At 34.4% G+C, this 19,949-nt stretch overlaps 1 protein-coding gene across 2 annotated transcripts in view; it reads left to right on the forward strand.

Annotated features, from left to right (window-relative positions):
• Edil3 (EGF like repeats and discoidin domains 3) overlaps positions 1-19,949 on the forward strand; it is a 417,822-nt gene that overhangs the window by 294,513 nt on the left and 103,360 nt on the right. For both annotated transcript variants that reach the window (XM_070031141.1, XM_070031142.1), the window contains 2 exons: positions 13,581-13,736; positions 15,404-15,548. In XM_070031141.1, coding sequence (XP_069887242.1) covers positions 13,581-13,736; positions 15,404-15,548 — 301 coding nt within the window. The remainder of the gene's footprint in view (positions 1-13,580; positions 13,737-15,403; positions 15,549-19,949) is intronic.

Raw genomic sequence — 19,949 nt, forward strand, 5'->3', positions numbered from 1 at the left:
TGACAATGGATATCTGAAACCACAAAAAATTAACATGTTGATGAAGGGGAAGGGAGTCCTTACGTGAATTTTTAAAAGAAAAACATAAAATATCAAACAGGTTAGAGTAAGGAAATCAAACTGATTGTTGTCTAGCATGCAATTCAACTAGCAGGAGCAGAGGATTACCAAGTATGTGAGGCCATAAAAAGCATGGGTATCTAACACTATAAATGAAGAGTGTTGATCATGTGCAGGTTACCTATGATATTCTCCTATAGCCACAGGGATTGCTTATATCAATCAGTGAAGTACATGCTATGTGGATCACTCTTTTTATCTTAATTTATCTATAAAGCCATCCTCCTAACGCTCATTTCTTTCCATCATCCTTGCCTCCACAGATGGTATTAGTATAGCATTGGATGGGATAGCTTAAGATGTGAATAAACAAAGAAGGTGTGTGTGTGTGTGTGTGTGTGTGTGTGTGTGTGTGTGTGTGTGTGTGTGTGTATGTGTGTATGTGTTGCTTGCACTAAAGCTCTGTTCTCTCCTTAGGCGTTTTTCTATCATGACTGGTGTATTACCACTTGAGCCATGCCTCCACCTCCATCCATTTGCTAGTTAATTGGAGATAAGAGTCTCGGGTTTATCTTCCTGGGCTTTCTTTAAGCCCCCATCCTCTGTCTTCTCAATAGCTACAGTTACATACAGGAGACACTAGCGCCTTCTGAGTCCCAACTCTTCTTTAACTTTTAACTTCACTGTTTAGCTGTAAACATTTGGTGATAATGTTTCTGTGTTTGCTTTTTTGCTCAACACCTAAAAGTATATTTGCTATATAAATCAGTGGTGATAATATTTAGAACTGTATGGGAAGATCAGGTATTTCTCCTATGAGAGGTAAAAAAGAATTAACTGTTCTTTTGCCTGAGGTTGGTGTCGTATTACCAGCGATCAAGCAAAGTTCTCCTAAGAGGATTGTTTTCAGAGTGACCAGTTGGAAAAATTTATTTGGAAGAGAAAAAAAAAAGCATTTGCTATACCTACTTTCACACTCAACACAAACCTCCCCATCTCTGGTCACCAACATCAGTAGGTTTCACTGGACATTGAGGAAATTTAAAAAATAATAATTTAGCTGAATTTTGGCAGCAATCTCAGTTGATAAAGACTTCACAGGTTTAAGGCTGAGTCAAAAACAAATATTAACTCTCTCTTCAGATGGCATATACAAACAGTAATTTGTCAGATCCACAGGTGATATCTGTTCTTTGGGCTTGAATTATTTATTAAACTATTCATAAAATTTAGGAGACACTATTTCCTAGATTATTAGAACACAGAAACATGAGGACAAAGGATGAACTAATACATCAATGATACTCACTAGACACTATGTTCAAAATGAACTTTACAACCTGTGGGAAAAGGTAGAGGGGAAGGGTAAGCAGAAGAAAATAAGAGAGGGTTAACAATGTTAAAAAATAAATGTATTCATTACCTTACTTATGCAACTGTAATCCTCCCATTCATCACCTTTACATAAATTTTGAAACAAGGTATTAGTAAGGATACAGATGAAAGAGAGTCAGAGGGGAGGAGGATGGAAGTTCCTGCTATTTCTGTGTACAATTCCCCAGGAACCTATTTATTATTTAGCAATCTGAAAGTCGTTTTTCTGGGGCTTTAAGCAAGCTTAACTATATAAGCACAATTGATTACTTCATTGGCCAATGGCACCCAACTTAATCTTAACACCACTCCTGTCCTTGGAGGTGAAGGTTTCAGTCCTCTGATGCCATGGTTAGGTCCTCTGGCAACTACAATCCATCCTAAATCTATCCAAGGAGCTACCAAGAATTATCTTATGAGGACAAACAATGTTCCTATCGCTTCTGACATTTTACAAGGATTCAAGCTTTATGTTAAAGGCTCTTGTCATTCAGGTAATGGCAAAGGTCTTAAGATCTCTATCTCAAAAACTATTGTCCAAATCCAAATATGAGAACAAAATTTTCACCTGGCATACTATTTGAAAAGTTTTAGCTATGTTGTTTTAAGAGTCAGGGGAAGTGACAAATATATGTCAAGGCCAATACTTGTAATTATTATGAATAATGACATTAATAGACTTTTGATATTCTTTTTGGCTCCAATTAGGTTATTTTATAACTATCATACAAAAATATTTTTCATTAAATACAAAGACAGTATATAAATACAAATATAAATAAAAAGTGAAATACTTTTCTAAAAACAAATTTTGTTCTGTAGCTTGGCATTTTCTTGTTCTTGGGCAATATGTTTCCATTTTATTTTAATCATTTTTATGCTAATGATTATCATATACTCATAGAATACATAGCAGTGTCATTCTGATTTGCAGGTTCTTCTATCAGTTTACCTTTTATCTAATTATTTGTTATATACAGTGTGATATATAGTCTTCACTTATTAGAAAATATTAATACTTGAAAAATTCTGCTTCCCAGCATTCAGTAGTTTATTTAAACAAATTCCCTGATATTGTACAACATGAAAATTAATTTATATGTACATTGATAGAGTATTATTATATGAGCAGTGAATAGTTATATAGAATACAATGAATCATTCTAAAGCTGCATGTTTTTTGCCAGTCCTGGGGCTTGAACTCAGGGCTTGGGCTCTGTCCCTGAGCCTCTCTATGCTCAAGGCTAGTCCTCTACCACTTGAGCCACAGCACCACTTCTGGCCTTTTCTGTTTATGTGGTATTGAGGATTCGAATCCAGGGTTTCATGCATGCTAAGCAAACACTTTATCACTAAGCCACATTCCCAGCCCTAAATCTGCATTTTTAAAATAACCATTAACAAGTTAATGTTTGTGTGTGAACCTCAATAACTATGAATTAAATGATCACTAAATGTATGATATAACTTGATTTTCTTAAAATCTGGCTGGGGCATACCTAGTGTTTCTTCAAAAATAATTTCTTTCCCCTTTTTTCTTCCTAATATTAAATACTTTTTAAGGAAGGAAGATACTTTTCTTCCAACCTATTTTTGTTTATAGTTTATATTTAAATTATATTTTCTCTAGTTCACAACAAATACCAGTCATAAATAGAATTGAATGTATTATATATATATATATATATATATATATATATATATATATATTCTCACTCCAGCAATGAGTTTAAAATAGAAAAAAAAATGATTGGTTATTTTTAAGGTTAGTTTTTAGCTTGGTAGAGACACACAGTTGTTTATTTTGTACAGACTTTTGTTTCAGTTTTTGCCTAACTTTTGATTGTGAATAATTTCATTTATGTTCAAGTCTAACTGTGTTTGAAATACTTGTGTTTGGAGTCTTATACCAGGGAACCATCAGAGAAAATGTTTTTATAGTAACTGTACTTGGATCAGAGGATCATACTGAAATTCTCCTTGAGAATACAGGAGTTAAGGGGAGGAAGTAAAGGCTCACCCCCTGCCCCCGCCCTGAGACCATCATATGCCAGAACTGACTTGCATAGATACCTCTTTGTTTCAAATCATATTATTATCAGTCCAAGCAAGATATTGTCTCATTGAATATTACACTGTTACTTGTTCTCCACTTTACTTCTCATCTTCATATCTAGCAGAGTTGCCATGAAAACCTTTCCTACATTAATTTAAACAAAGAGCTATTGGAAAGCACATGTTTTGAATATCTATATTAACATTCAAGAAATTGTTTTCATTTCACGCTTAATCATACAATCTTGTTTTTAGCAAATTCAGTTCAATCTATCCAATCCAATGGATTTATGCTGTAAGAAATACACACACATAATTACTTATACCCACAAATACATTATATATTTTAATTATCTAATTTGGAGAGAGAGGGAAAGTTTGTGTGTGTGTGTGTGTGTGTGTGTGTGTGTGTGTGCACGTGTGTGTGCAGGCGTGAGTGTGTGGGTGTTGGTAGAGAATTACCTGCAAGACCTCCCACATGATAAGAAAGCTATACTCCAGTTCCCATATTTAGTTTTATATTATCTGAGGATATATACTTAACATTATCCTTTTTGTACAATGTATAATAAATATATTTGAAAAATATATACATATATATATGAATTTCTTCTTGAGTATAAAACACATGTATTTTAGGAGGAATATCAAGATATAAATTTCCTTAACTTTATTAACAAGGAAGAGACAGAAAGAAAGAGAGAGAGAAAATGAGATTAAGATTTACAAATAAAAAACGCTGTATGGCTAGTGAAGATCTTCTCCCAATCCATGGCTTTCTATTGATCTTGCTAGCTATGTCCTTTGCCATGCAGAAGCTCTGCAGTTTCATGCAATCCCATTTGTTCAAACTTTATTTGATTTAAAAAAAAATTTCAGCCTGTCCCAAGGAGACCTAGGGTTTCTCCTATTCTGTCCTGTATTGTTTTCAGAGTGTCTGCTTTGACTCCAAGGTCTTTGATCCATTTGGAGTTGATTCTGGTGCAGGGTGATATATAAGGATCTAGCTTTAGTTTTCTACAAGTGATTAACCAGTTTTGCCAGCACCATTTACTGAAGAGGCTGTCTTTCTTCCACTCTATTTTTTTAGTTCCCTTATCGAAGATTAGATGGCTGTAGGTCTGTGGGTTCATTTCTGGCTTTTCAATTCTATTCCTTGGTCCTGAGGTCTGTTCTTGTGCCAGTACCAAGCTGTTTTAATTACTATGGCTTTGTAGTAGAGTTTACATCTAGTGGTCTACTTATTCTTTGTAGAGTTAGAGAGTTTCAAAGACTCATTCAGGAGGTTCACAAGTTAACACTATTTTCATAATATTTCTAGACCATTTCACTCTTTTAACATTTATACTAATGCCACAAATATGATTAGGAAAATATTCAAAAAGACAATGGTGCAAAACTGTACAGTTGTCATTTGGTCATCTCTAACATGTATATGTAGGAGTAAAAAGAGTGTCTAGTTCATTTAAGAATATCCATGATGAAGTAATAATGATACTGACTTTATTGAATAGTCTCTGTAATGAGATGGGATTACAAATAAAGCATGTCTGCTGAGGACTGAAGTGGGATATCCTTGATAATTAAAGGATTTGTAAGGTTGTGTGAATGTCCATGTGAACTCAGAGCTTTCCTTGAAAATGAAGAGTAACCTTGCCATGTCATAGAAAGCAGCGGATAGCTTTATTATGGTGATAAAATTAGACATTTCAAATAAAAACTACAATTTTTTTAAATTATAGACACCAGTCTGAGTTTATTAGCTTCTTATGAATAAGGTTTTGTTTTAGGGTGAAATTGTTAGTGATAAAAAATTAATGTGAATTTTCTATAGTGCATAAATAAAATGGATCATCACTTAGAAAAATCTGTGTAGTTCATACAAGACTCCAAATGACCAGTAGATTATTTTAGACCAAAAATGGGTAAATAATCATTCAATGTTTAAATATATAGTTGATTTTAAAATAATGAATATAAAAATGTTTGATGGTGAATTTTGGATTATGTGTATCAATTAAAATTTTCTGTTTTGTTGTTTGTTTTAAAGTACTATGTGATTTTTTTTGTTTATTTTGTATGTTCTTCCCCCTATGGTATATCCCCTGTTGTCACTGTATTTGATTTTGGTGTCCTGGTATTGTATATACGTTTATTTGAACTAAGGAAGAGAAAGGGAACAACAGAATGGTGAGACACAGGACAAGGAGGGAAGCAATGCCACAGAAATAGTCACAAGACAATATGTTGGAAATGACCTGTACAATTTGGGGTGGGGTTTGGGGGAGGGAAAGTAGGAGAAAAATGAGGGAAGGGGTAACAAGTTTGATAAGAAATGTACTTATTACCTCACCTTTGTAACTGTAACCCCTCTGTACATCACCTTGACAATAAAAAAAAGATGATAAAAAGAAACTACATTCATTAAATTTTAAGAAGCAAACTAGAACTTTTAGTGTGACTGTGATATAAAAATAACATTCACAGTTTTCTTCATAGGTTATTAAGATAACCATTTTTCTTTTTTTTCTTTTTTTTGCATTTAAGAGTGCATTCTATTTTTTCCATATAACCATTTTTCTTATAGCTACATAACTTTACAATTTTTTTCTTATAGTCCAGTCAAAATATTATAGTGCATTGATTGAATGCAACAGTATGTATGGGAGCCTACCTCCTTTTATATCTTATTTGAAAGAAATTTTTTAAAAAATTAAAATACCCTCCATTTTATTTTATTTTTTTTTCAGTATGCTCAGGCCTTTGCACTTGCTACAGTTACTTTGGAACTTTTGGTAATTCTAAAAAGGAAAGAAGTTCTAAGACTAAACATATTTTTTTAAATGGCTTCCTAAGTAATAAAACCATGTAAATTATCAAAATCACAAATATTTTCTCTGAGACTGTCACCTTCCTATTACCTTTTCTTATGATGTTCTTGGGGGAATAGACAGCTTGGTTCAGTTTGTTAGAAATACACTGTCCTGTTTTGAAGTGTTAGCATTCTTTTCATATTAATATAATAAGCCCTGTTTTCTCTTTCTGTCTCTTACTGCCTCTGTCTCTCTGTCTTTCTGTCTGTCTGTCTGTCTCTCCTTTCTTGTCAGATCACTTTCTTCTCCTTCTCCCATTGTTTAGTTTTACAAAGTATTATCTCACTTTCTGGCATTTTTCCATAATGAGATGACTTGTATTTCCTTTTTAGATATTTTACATGATTTGAAATTTTGTTCTAGTGTTCAATTACAAGAAACATTTGAAATAGTGTTCGGACTACCATCAGTTAGCGTATGCCACCGTACTTCAAACTACTTTGCAGAATAGGATATCTGCATTGAAGAGAATGTAAACTCTTTATTAACAAAAACGTCATTCATAAGAATAATCAATTATATTTTCACAAGAAATGTGCAAATAAACGTATTTCCCTATATTTTTGCTAAAATGTAGTCAGAAAAATGTGATATTTATTCCTGATGAGTTAATTATGGTGCCGTGGTAATATTCATTTTAATTTGTGCTATGAATGACAGTTAAAAAGCCATTTGTATTTAATTTAACATCAACTAACCAAATCTTCTACTCATTTTAAATTAGATTATTTGTTTTCCTACAATATGTAAGGTATTTTAATTTCTTAATTAATCAAACTTTAGTTATAATAAAATTTATAAATGATTAATCCTAATCTACTATTTTTATTCTGACTTTATTTTCTTTTAAGAAATTTTTATTTTAACACCATCACTTTGTTTGAAAATCTGTTAATAAGTAAGAAGCCAATTTTTGTGTTTGAGATTGTTTTTAATCTATACTCTCCTCTAATTTCTACTTTTCTTTCTTTCCTTTTCCTTTTTTCTTTTTCTTCTTTTCTTCCTTCCTTATTTTCTTCCTTCCTTCCTTCCTTTATTTCTCTCTCATTCTTAGCTTCTTTTATTCTCTCTTTCTTTCTTTTCTTTCTTTTTCTTTTTTGTTTTGTTAATACTGTCTATTGTTAATACTGTTCATGAACTCAAGGACTTTGCTTGCTTATTCAAGGTTAACTTAAGCCACCTCTCCAGTTAAACTTTTGATAATTAACTAGAGTTGGAATTTTGTTGACATTTCTGCCCAGGTTGCTGTCAAACCTCAACCCTCGAAGTTTCAGCTCCTTATGGATCTAGGATTATAAATGTAAGCCACTCACACCCAGCTTGTAATTTATTTGTTCACCTGAGTGTTCAATTTACCTAGAATTCCTCTTCAGACATAGTGGCAGACATTAATAAAATTTTAATATACCTCCCAAATGAACAGCAATACATTTACTAAATACTCTGTATTTTCTTCACTGATCTGAATATCATTTATTCTATAAATGAAATCTCTTAAAATATTGAATGTTTTTATTGATTATCATATTTTCTAGTTTTCCCTGCCACTCTCATACTACACTCACTTATTTTTTTGGTTAGTTGTTAATAGCTGGCATAATTTACTTATATAAAGCAAAGTCTAATCATTTTTTCACCATCTTTTGGTTCCCTTTGATTTTTACCAATGTGAGCAATCTCTGTATCTCATGCTCTTGCCTTTTGAAAAGGATTTCATGAGCCTGCCTGCATGCTCATTGGTCTATTTTCCACTATGTCGCTCCACTCTTGCTGTTAAAATCATTGAGAACTTTATCTTAGCAACTCTACAGTTTCATACCCTATTTCTGCAATTGGGACTTATTTATAAAATTATTCATATACTTCTTTCAAAACTGTTCTTCATTTTCTGTGGATTTGTGTTGCCATTACTATTATTATTTCTTAATCTGCCAATTTTAACAGATCTGGGGATTTACTAGCATTATTCCTGTCTTTTATTTATTTTCTTTGATATGCATTCCTCAAATAGCTTGCTACGGTTATCTGTGCTAGAGATCTTTCTGGAGTAGAGATTGAAATCATATTTCAGCTTTATTTACTGGAAGTGCATTGGACTGCATCAGGAGGATACCATATGGAAAGATTATAATCTGTACTCCATCCACATTTTGTTCATTTTGTTCTCCCTGCATGACACTGCTCTTGCCAGAACCTCTATTACCATTTCCATTTAAGAACCTGTAAACTCGCATATATGGTGTAGTGGAGAGGGCAAGTCATGCAGGCTGCTAGTGATTCCAAGTTCCTATTTTAGCCTGGTCCATATTTTATCATTGATCTCATGGGGACTTTGCTACAACTCAGTATATATAGCTCAGACAAGTAAAATGAGAAGAAATGACATATCTAGAAAACTGTTCTCTGCCCTAAGACTTTCCCTCCATAGCTTTCAGACATATTTTACATAAAATACTTCAATATGTACTTGGTTCAGTGTTTCATTAATTTGAAATAAGACTCATAAATGAAAGCATATTATCTCATATCTAAACACTATCAAATTTATAGCATAATTAGGTTGTTTTCAGATGAGATTGCCAATCACTATTTAACACGGTGTGATATTTATTATAGGGATCAACTTCAGACACTGTTATCTTAGAAAATATCAGAAATATAAAGTTGAAATGAGATGAAAAGAGATTATTTGCAAGCAGCATTTTTTAAGCTAACAATTTTTTGTATGTGGGGGGAGGTTTTGTTTATTTTTATTTCAATTTCTAGAATTAAGTTTGAGCATTAGCATGAAGGTGAAATCCAAACACTTTTATGTTGAATTGCTTCTTATCCACCCTTAATAATACTAGCTATATGAGAAATCAATAGCATATTATTAAATTATTAAAACTTAATAATCATTGGACCTCTGTTCTATATATAATTTTTATTTATATTTTTTAGTTTAATGAAACCATGCATATATAACTAAAAATGCTTACTGAAAATAGAAATAAAACAAGTATGATGATGCTTTACTATCTGGAGTTCTATATCCTGAAATAGATATTCATAATCTTAAACATTAGAGCAAGACTACATTTTTTAAATCAAAATTTCCAGTGATTTAGAGACAACCATGAACTCATATTTATATTTTTAATTCTGCTATACTTCTACAATTTTACAATTTAAGCTTTAGGAAATTAGTGTACAGCTTATGAGCTAAAACTCACGCCAAGGTAATTTGGCTGTGTACAAGAGGCATAAACAAGATAATTGAAATGAGATAAAAGATAATTGAAAAAGGAATATTCAGCAATATGAAATGGGGAATTTGGCTTCCAAAGTGAGAAGAAACATGAATCAAAGTGCCCACTGTTTGTGCTGTGTATTGGGAAGGTTTAGGTTCTGAAGAGTCTCAGAGTAAAAGAAAAAGCAATTCACACACAAGATAATGAGAGAATATTGCTCTTCCATCCAATATGCTAATTTACCTGACATGCTGAAACACAGTGTCTACCAGGGGTTGTTTATTCCAAAATGCACCATTAATAATTAAAATCCACCATTTAAAAGTCTAATTGTGCTTTTGGCAGGACCTGACATCTTCCAGCAATGTGTCAAAATGACTAACACAATAGGAAAGAGGTGAAGTACTGATAAATGTTTTCTAGGCCCTTCAGGAAGCATGGAGTTGCTTCTTTGGCCACATACATGAGAATCGATAAGAAGGATGAAATTGTAGATATCAAGGGCATGGAGATTGTTCAAAAAGAAATGCATACAAATATTACCATGGAGAAACTGGAAGGGTCTACAGTGTTGCCCAGCATGTTGGAATTGTGAACAAGAAAGGGCAACATGGTTGTTAAGAGGATTAGTGTGCATATTGAGCATACTAAGGTCTGTAAGAGCTGAGATAGCTTCTTGAACTGAGTGAAGGGAAACGAACAGAAATAAATAAGGAAGCTGACTTTAACTGAAGCACCAACCTGCTCCACTCAGAGATACACTGTTTGAGAACCAACGGAAAGGAGCCTGCGTGGTTGGGGGGAGAGGCAGGAAGGGGAGAAGAAACATTGGACTAAAAAAAAAATAGGGGATTGGTTCCATATCTTAGCTATGCTAAATAATGCTGCAATAAACATAGTTCTGCTGGTAGCTTTAGTATGGTCTTGTTTGTGATCATTTGGGTAAATACCCAAAAGTGGGATTGCTGGGTTTTGGGGGAGCTCTGTTCAGTAAATGAATGGATCAAAAAAATGTGGTATATATACACAATGGAATTCTATGCCTCCATCAGAAAGAATGACATTGCCCCATTTGTTAGGAAGTGGAAAGACTTGGAAAAAATTATATTAATTGAAGTAAGCCAGGCCCAAAGAAACATAGGTCCCATTTTTTCCCTTATTTGCAATAACTAGTTTATGTCTGAGATAAGCAGAAAAGCTCAGATAAGTTGATGTTAGGCAAAATGAACCCCAAGATAAGGACACAAGTGGTTTTTCTTGCTTGCTATTGTTTCTAACATATTTGTTAAGGTGATTATTTTGTTGCTTTGTATGTCCCGCCCCCACAGTATAACCCCTGTTTTCACTGTATTTGATGTTGGTATAATTTGTGGAGGGGAAGGGAAAAAACAAATTGTTTAAATATGAATACAGGTGGACCATTGCAACAATGAGATGTACAAGACGTTATTTCGAAAAATGAACTTTACAACTTTGGTGGGAGGAGGTGAAGGGGAGGGAGGCGTGGGGGGTGAGATGGGAAGGGATGGGAAGGGGAAATAAAGGAGGAGGCAACAATGCTTGATAAGAAATGTAATTGTAAACCCTCTGGTACAGTAATTTTCACAATTTAAAAAAAAAAATAGGGGGAAAAATTGGAGCTGTTGACCCAGAACAAACAAACAAACAAAAATTAGGCTGAGTAGTTAAGAGACTGCAGACCGCCCATCTCAGTAATTTAATTCATCAAGTGGCATGCTTCCCCAAAGATCACTTGTTCTTGCTGGTATATGGAGTACAGACTTAGGAAGATAATGAGAATGGTACCAGAAATGCTGATGGGCAGGAATGTTCAATGCTGCATAGGGGAGATCAGTGGGATTACCAGGGTTACCAAGGGAGAGGATCATGCACATATATGTATATATGCATATAGCTAGATAGATAGGCAGAGCATTGCATGGCTGTTTGGAAATGAGAGAAGGGAGCAATGGGAATGAAGAGCATAAATTTGTTCAACCTACATATATAGAAATATACATATAGATATAGAAAATGTACATATAGAAATGCACATAAATAAATAGCAAAACTTAAGCCGGGCGCCAGTATCTCCTGCCTATAATCTTATCTACTCAGGAGGCTGATATCTGAGGATCACAGTTATAGTCAGCAGTGGCAGGAAAGTCCTTGAACTCTTATCTCCAATAAAAGCACTCAGAAAACTGGAAGGGGGACTGTGGCTCAAGTGGTAGAGCACTCACCTTGAGCTGAAGAGCTGAGGGACAATGCCCAGGCCCAGAGTTCAGGCTCCATGACCAGCAAGCAAAACTTAAACCTCCTGATATATCCCAATGTTTATTATACAGGAGTGACCATAAGAATAGCTTCATGAACAGCAGTAAGGGAGGGACCTCTTAAGCTCAGAGAGAGATGAGACTATGGGAAATTCAGAAGCAGTGATGGTTTCCTCATATACATCTCTACAGTCAAAGGCCTACTGGTAGATTAAATGGAAAATGTGTGAGAGTTTTGATGTTTTCTTTAGCAAACTAATTCTAGATTGGTAACATTATTCCATGATGCCACATTTAATTCCTTTAGGTTTGTGTTGTAGAGAGAGGAGTGCTTTATAAAAAGTTGTCAAGAATAGTAACTTTCAAGTAAGTTCACAAATTTGTGATACCATAAGAGCATTGCAAAGTGAACAAAACAAACTTTTCATTTCCTCCATGAGCATTTTTGCATTGCAACACTTAATTTGATTACTGGGTGTCAAGTGTCAAGGGAGAACCCAATTTAAATATAAGAAGAATATTAAAATTTTTATTAGATGTCTACTACTCTCTCTCACACACACAGTGCATGATTTCAGAAACTAATACACTTCTGTGTAGTCTTGCTGCTGCTGCTGTTGTTGTTGTTATCTTTTGTTATTCCAACACATAAAGATTTTAGTGAAACATTGTGCTTTATTTTAATGTGTATTAATTTAGACATATGAACAGTTAACATTGGTGTCACTTAGACACACCATCCCTTGCAACCAATCAAGAGATATCTCTTATGCTTATATTTTGAGAGGAACACAGCAAGTTTTTCTTTTGTGATGTTGAATTTTGAACACAAGGTCTTAGGTTTGCTTACACATTTACATATGAACCACACCTCTGGCCCTATTTGGTGTTAATTATATTTTTAGATTAAAAAAAAACTCATTTCCTGAATTGGCAGCAGGTTATATCTGGACCATAGTCCTCCTATTATTTTATGCTTCCTTCAATAGATAGAATGATAGATATGAGCTACCACACTGAGTTTCTTCTGTTGAAGTAAAGTAGCATACACTTTTCTGTCCAGGCTGGTCTGGTCCAGAATCTTCATCTCAATAGCTAGAATGATCGCTGCTTACCATGTGCCTAGATATGTCCAGAGGGATCTTAAAAAGTTTTCTTCCTGGTCTAGCCTCATATCACAACCCTGATCTCTGTCACCAAGTTGCTAGAAAGTTTTATTTTTTTTTTTTGGGGGGGGGGTCCAGTTGTGGGCCTGAACTCTGGACCTGGGCGCTGTCCCTCAGCTCTTCAGCTCAAGGCTAGCGCTCTACCACTTAAGCCACAGCGCTACTTCCGGCTTTTTTCTTTTTGCGTATGTGGTGCTGAGGAATCAAACCCAGAGTCTCAGGCATGCAAGGCAAGCACTCTACCATGAGCCACCTTCCCAGCCCGCTAGGAAGTTTTAATATGATCCACTGATGCCCAGTGTGTGCACTGAACTTTTCAAAGCCTACTCATAAGTATTGCTTTATGTAAAAAAATAATGTCTTTGACTACAGAAAAATATTTGAGTTGGACTTAAAACGTGCCTATTTCACTTATTTATGTGAAAACATGGAACATAATGCCTTTTTATATGATAAATAAAAGTTTCATTACCAAAATCATTATCACCCATAATGATATCTTGAAATAATGAGATTAACATCAACTATATTTTGTCTTTTCAGATCAACTTGCAAAGAAAAATGCGAGTAACTGGTGTGATTACCCAAGGAGCTAAGAGAATTGGGAGCCCAGAGTATATAAAATCCTACAAAATTGCCTACAGCAATGATGGGAAGACTTGGGCAATGTACAAAGTGAAAGGCACCAGTGAAGACATGGTAAATATAACTTAGCTTAACATTCTGTTGATGATCATTAATTATTACATGACAACTGAGCTTTCAGAAGAAGCCTTATGTTGAAAATACATTTCTCAAGAGTTGGGGGCTTAATTGGGTAGTGAATTTAAGTGAGTAGGTGTTTCTCTAAGTTATATATTTGCAGCAGCTGCCACATACGTTTTTTTTTCAGATTTTAATTGATAGTCCAACAAATACTTTGTCCCAAAGATAGTACTGTACTTGAAAACTTGGCTTTATTTTAATTGCAGACAGCTTTACACTTTCATTTTTATTGTTTTTATAAAGGATCATGCTCCCTATTAAAACAACTGATAGTCAACCTTAAAAAATATTGATGGTATGGGGCTTGAATTCAAAGCTTCTTGCCTGCTCAGTTTGCTTTCAAGTCTGGCATTCTACCACTTGAACAGTACTTCCAGCCTGGCATTTTGCTGCTTACTAGGAGACAGATTCTCACAGACTGCTGCCTAGGCTGGCTTTGAACCTCAATTCGTCAAGCTTCAGTCTACTGAGCCTCTTGGATTTCAAGTATGAGACACTATAGCTTGCCTCAACTATCATTTGTAAAACAAGAAAAGTAAAAAATGGAAACAAATATACAACTTATATACTCCATATTGAAAATATATTTTTTATTTAGCAGAACATAACAGAAGAAATGTGTATGCTATTAATCATTCCTCCAAGTTTTTTTTCGGTCAGGGGGCTTGAACTCGGCCTGAGCGCTGTCCCTCAGCTCTTCAGCTCAACACTAGTGCTCTACCACTTGAGCTACACAGGCACTTGCAGTTTTCTGGTGGTTTATTGAAGATAAGAGTTTCACAGACTTTCCTGCCCGGGCTGGCTTTGAACCACAATCCTCATATCTCAGCCTCCTGAGTAGCCAGGATTACAGGCGTGAGCCACCAGTGCCAGGCTTCATTCAAAATTTTAATGATGAAAATATCAGAACAGCAAAACAGCCCACTAAAATAGCAAAGAAATTGTAGAAATAATTTTGGAAATTATCTTCCTGAGTGGATTTAAATAAGATGTTCTGTTTACCTAGGTTACATAAAAAGAGAAGTAAAAAATGAGATCATTGGGATTAAAGATGATGTATTTTAATATTTTAAATTTAGAAGCTAAAAGTTTTCTCATCCTGAAAATTGCATATCAGGACTTGTATGCCTCCAAGCCAGTGGTCTAGGCCTGATTGGTGAAGGTATAATCCTCAACTGTGAGGCTGAAGCCTCATAATTCTAACATACTATTAGAAAAGACTGAGTGATAAGAATGCTCTATCACCAAGGGTCAAAATTTCCAAATGCAAAGGATTTAAGATGACCATATACATCATTTCCGATAAAAGGTGAATAAATAAAATTCATCAATACTTATTGCCTCTAAAAGATTGGCCTTCAGATTGAAACTATTATCAGAAAAGAATCTAGATCTTGCCACAAGCCACTGTGGTTTGCTGTTTAAATTACTTTATGTGATTTATATTCAGTGCAATGATATGGTGCTTCCTAAATACAGATCCTCAAATTAATTATAATCTTTTAAGAATTTTGTTATGAAAGCATAGGGTTAAAGTATAAAAATGAGTAATGGAATTATTGTAACAAATAACTTTAAATGGTGCCTATGTCTTTACCCAGGTGTTCCGTGGAAATGTTGATAACAACACACCCTATGCTAACTCATTCACACCCCCCATCAAAGCTCAGTATGTGAGACTCTACCCTCAAGTCTGTCGAAGGCACTGCACTTTGCGAATGGAACTTCTTGGCTGTGAACTCTCAGGTGAGTCTTATATTAATTTATCTGTACTGTACATATTTTGTAATTACTATGACTTATGCTTTGCACTGAAATTTCAATGAAACTGGAATGTTCCTGACTTTATAAATTTTGTAAGTATAGGCTACATGGTACAGAAACTAAGCTTTATCTTTAAACCTGGTGCTGAATTTTACAAAACATGTAAATTTATTATTTTTCCCTAGGGAATAAACACCTCAACAGAGAGACTGGCAGTATAAATTCACTTTTAGATCATTCTTAGCTAGCAACCTGCTTATTGTATAAAGGGTCACTATCTAGCTCAAGGGTAATTTTTCAAAAGCTCAGAGTTAAATAATTCTTGTCCTCCAAGAACATCAATACTGCATATATGCCACTTTATTAGAGCTACATTCTGGACCTACTAGAAAAATCTCTGGTATCTAACTGTATTATGTTTGTGGTAGCTGAAATTTTTCTGGCATCAAAATTTACATTTCCCACAGAAATATAGTGTTCATATTTTACTCAGCTACTGTGAAGAAGGCTAAAAGTTGGTGTATATACACTTTTAGCATAACCACAAAAATATGGAAAAACTTTCACCAAACATAAATCAAAAACATTAAAACAAAATTTTAAAAGGAGACCAAATCCTAGCAAAGCTAATCATGTAGTGTGCCTAACCTCATACATTTCATAAATTTAGACAATCTAGTAAAGAAAATTAAGTTTTATCTTCATGTGTGTGTGCTTCTTTTAGATTTATAAAACAGTTATAGTTTCCCATAGGGAAAATATCAATGAAGATTTTATTAACAGACTAAAATGCATAATTTATATCTATTTCCCCTCTTGTATTTAGTTTTTGATATCTAGAAAGTGAGTTTTTAAAGAAAATAAAATTTTTTATTAAAAATAATCTATATTTGGGTTGAGCGTGGTGCCTCATAGCTATAACCTCAGCTACTTGGGAGGCAGACATCAAGAGAATGATGATTTGCAGTCAGCCTGGACAAAAGGCAGCAAAACTACATCTCAACCACTAAGCTGAACAAGTCTAGTTACTTGGGAGGCATACATAGGAAGATAGGCTGCTCTTGGGAGAGAACAAGATCCTATCTAAAAAATAACCTAAAATCAAAAATACAGATATTATAGCTATATGCTCTGAACTCAAACCAATTTTTACTATGAAAATAAATGATCCATTTTAATAGACCAAATAATCAATATTTAATGGGCCTATTAAATTTAAAGAAATTAGAATTATTTGGCTACATGAGTGAATTTGTTTATTTGTTTAAAGAGTTACATTTTCATCTTCTATAGTGTGTCTTTTATGAAGCAGCAAATCAACAGTTGTATTGCCATTAATTGTACTGAGACCTCTTTCTTTCTTTCTTTCTTTCTTTCTTTCTTTCTTTCTTTCTTTCTTTCTTTCTTTCTTTTCCTTCTTTCCTTCTTTCTTTTAATGTTAGCAGTTTGAAGTAGCTTGTGGACTGACAGTAAATCTTAGCAGAATTATTGTGGTAGAGTGTTTGTACTGCATGTCTCTATATCACCACAAGCCACTGTCATTCCAAAGCCATTCATCATAAAGCAATCACGGAGAAACACAGTACGATTAGGTCTGCTCTAAGCCCTGTGGTTTTTAGTTGTTTAACGTCACTTTCCCCAATTTGTCAGTCTTGTGATTCATGAGAATCAGTCTCTCAATCATGACACAGTTACACCCCCAAGCTGAAAATATATTTCACTGTCAAGTTTTACAAGAGGTTACAACAGATACTTAACAGACTTTTTATGAAAAACAAAACAAAACAACAACAAACAAAAAATCAAGAAGGAAGCCATGCTCAGTCTCCCAACCCTACAAATTGATATTGAACTTTTAGGCAGAGGATAATATTGTCTCTCAGTGGTTGTTTTTAGAAGCTGGAGAGATTCACTTAATGCTCCATTTTGTTCAGGCTCTGTCTACACTGATGATAAAGTTAATTAGGTTATATGTGTGAAATCATACGGATGAAAGGGGGAATTGGTGCTGTGAAACACAAAAGCAGAGAATTTAGTATACTATTTAGGAGTAAGCATTGATATAATAGTACACTATTAATTGAGTGCAGTGCTGCAATTCTGCCTTACTGTTTACAGTAAACTATCATATCTTCTTTAAAACCTGCATGGAATATCAGCACTTAATCTTTTCCCAAACACTTGAAAGGACATATTTTAAATTGGCTGAAAGACAGAGATGACATATTACGTTGAGAATGAAATAGATCCTGGCTATAATGAGCAAGTCATTATCCAGAATTCATTTATGGCTAAGTTCTTGAAAACAGAGTCAAATGTGAAATGAATTTTATGACTAAGCAGAAATTCTAGAAAGCATTTTTTTCTCTTCATTCCTTCGTGTATTATATATTACACTCCGTCCCTCTTGCACATCATCTGCAAACTATGCAACATTTCCCAGACTTCGAAATAGCAGCAGGGAAGGGAAGAATGGGCCACAGAAAGGCTTATGTCTATACTGTAGTCAACTCAGGTTGGAGCTGCTGAGTGCAAATGGTGAGTGGAACATTCTGGAATCCTTGATGGCATCTTTTCTCCCACTGAATTTACATTTAGGTTTTATCATGGGACTTAGCACGTAGGTGTTGTCAACAATACTCCTGATAAGACAACTACTGCATGTTTCACTTCTTATCCTGTCAGCAGAGGATAGGCCTTTCCTAGAAGGTAGATTTGAAGAACAGCAAGAAGGAGCCTCAAGAGGAAAGAAGTAATCTGTATTAATCAGGACAAAAAGAAGATAATTGTAGTGAAGAATTATCAATGATTTCTAAACCATTCTCAAAGAGCCCATACTTAAAATTGCCTAATTTTAGCAATTAAACCCAATGATAGGATCTAATTTTTGGTAGTCACTTAAGAATAACAAAATAGAGCTGGGCACTGGTGGCTCATGCCTGTAATCCTAGCTACTCAGGAAGCTGAGATCTGAGGATCAGGGTTCAAAGCCAGCCTGGGCAGGAAAGTGTGTGAGACTCTTATCTCCAATAAACCACTAGAAAACTGGAAGTGGTGCTGTGGCTCAAGGGGTAAAGCACTCACCTTGAGCTGAAATTAATAATAAAATAAAATAAAATAGAACTAATAATGAAATAATAAATAAGTAAAATGATAAATAATAAGTAAACAATAAATAATAATAATAAATAAATAATAAACTATCCTATGGAATGAAAATTATCTTAGCAATGTTTCTATGTATTTTGTAGCCAATTTCTTTGAACATTCTTATACATTGTTTCTCCTGTTGTCACCATCTTCCAGGTAGAATGCTAAGAACACTTTGGTGAGAAATGTGTTTAAGTAACAGAAACAAAACAAGGCTGGTAGTGGAGGAAATGTATCTGGCTGGAGAAATCCTTTCCTTTGTCTTTGCTTAAGGATCAAACTGAACTTGAGTGTCACTTGGCTAAAATGTGATGGTTTACCTAAGGAAGTCTCAGCCACTGGTTAATTAGATGATAGATTGATGCTTCTTCTTGGTTTCATTTTTGGTTTTATTTGCTTTGGTGCATGTCCTGGGGCTTGAACTCAGGATCTGAAGCAGTCCCTAAGCATATGAGATCAAGGCTAGTACTCTATCACTAGAGCCACAGTTCCATATCCATTTAAGGTACTCTGTGTGTGTGTGTGTGTGTGTGTGTGTGTGTGTGTGTGTGTGTGTGTGTGTGTGTGTGTGTGTGTGTGTGTGTGTGTGGTTAGTGAGAAATAAGAGTCTCCTGAACTTTTCTGCCTTCACTGGCATCAAACTGTGATCTTCATATCTGAGCCTCCTGAATAGCTAGGATTACAGGCATAAATCACTGGTTCCCAGCAGAATCATGTAATTTTTTTAATAGAATTTTGTCACAGTTACAGTTCTAGATTTGGAGGTTTGTTTAGATATTATGACACATCTATTCAATGAAATAGAAACTCCAAATTTTGAAACTATAGCTCATAGATCTGAGAATCTTCTAAGAATATACAAACACTATAGGTTATCAAAAATGATTAAAATATAAGAATTCATAAAGATAGTGCTATAGTGATGTTTTTGCTAGAATTTGCTTATTTTCCTGTGCTAGCTCATCTCAAAGTCTAAACTCTGTATTTTCACAGTGCCCTGCCAGTAGTTCACACTGAGCTGGTACTATGTTTCTCCATTCCAAAGGAAACACATTGATACACTAAGATTCAGTGAAATAGATTGTACATATTTCTTAGACAACAAAATTCTGGCCAGTTTAGGATATAACAATGGATCAGTCTGTGAAATACTTGGTACTGTGGGAGTTTTCATTTGCAGTAATATGAAAGCAAATAAAAGAAAGCCAAATATACTTTATGAGAAAATGTCCC

Source organism: Dipodomys merriami, unplaced genomic scaffold (genome assembly GCF_024711535.1).
Source record: "Dipodomys merriami isolate MVZ:Mamm:240054 unplaced genomic scaffold, mDipMer1.0.p SCAF_20, whole genome shotgun sequence".
Lineage (NCBI taxonomy): Eukaryota > Metazoa > Chordata > Mammalia > Rodentia > Heteromyidae > Dipodomys > Dipodomys merriami.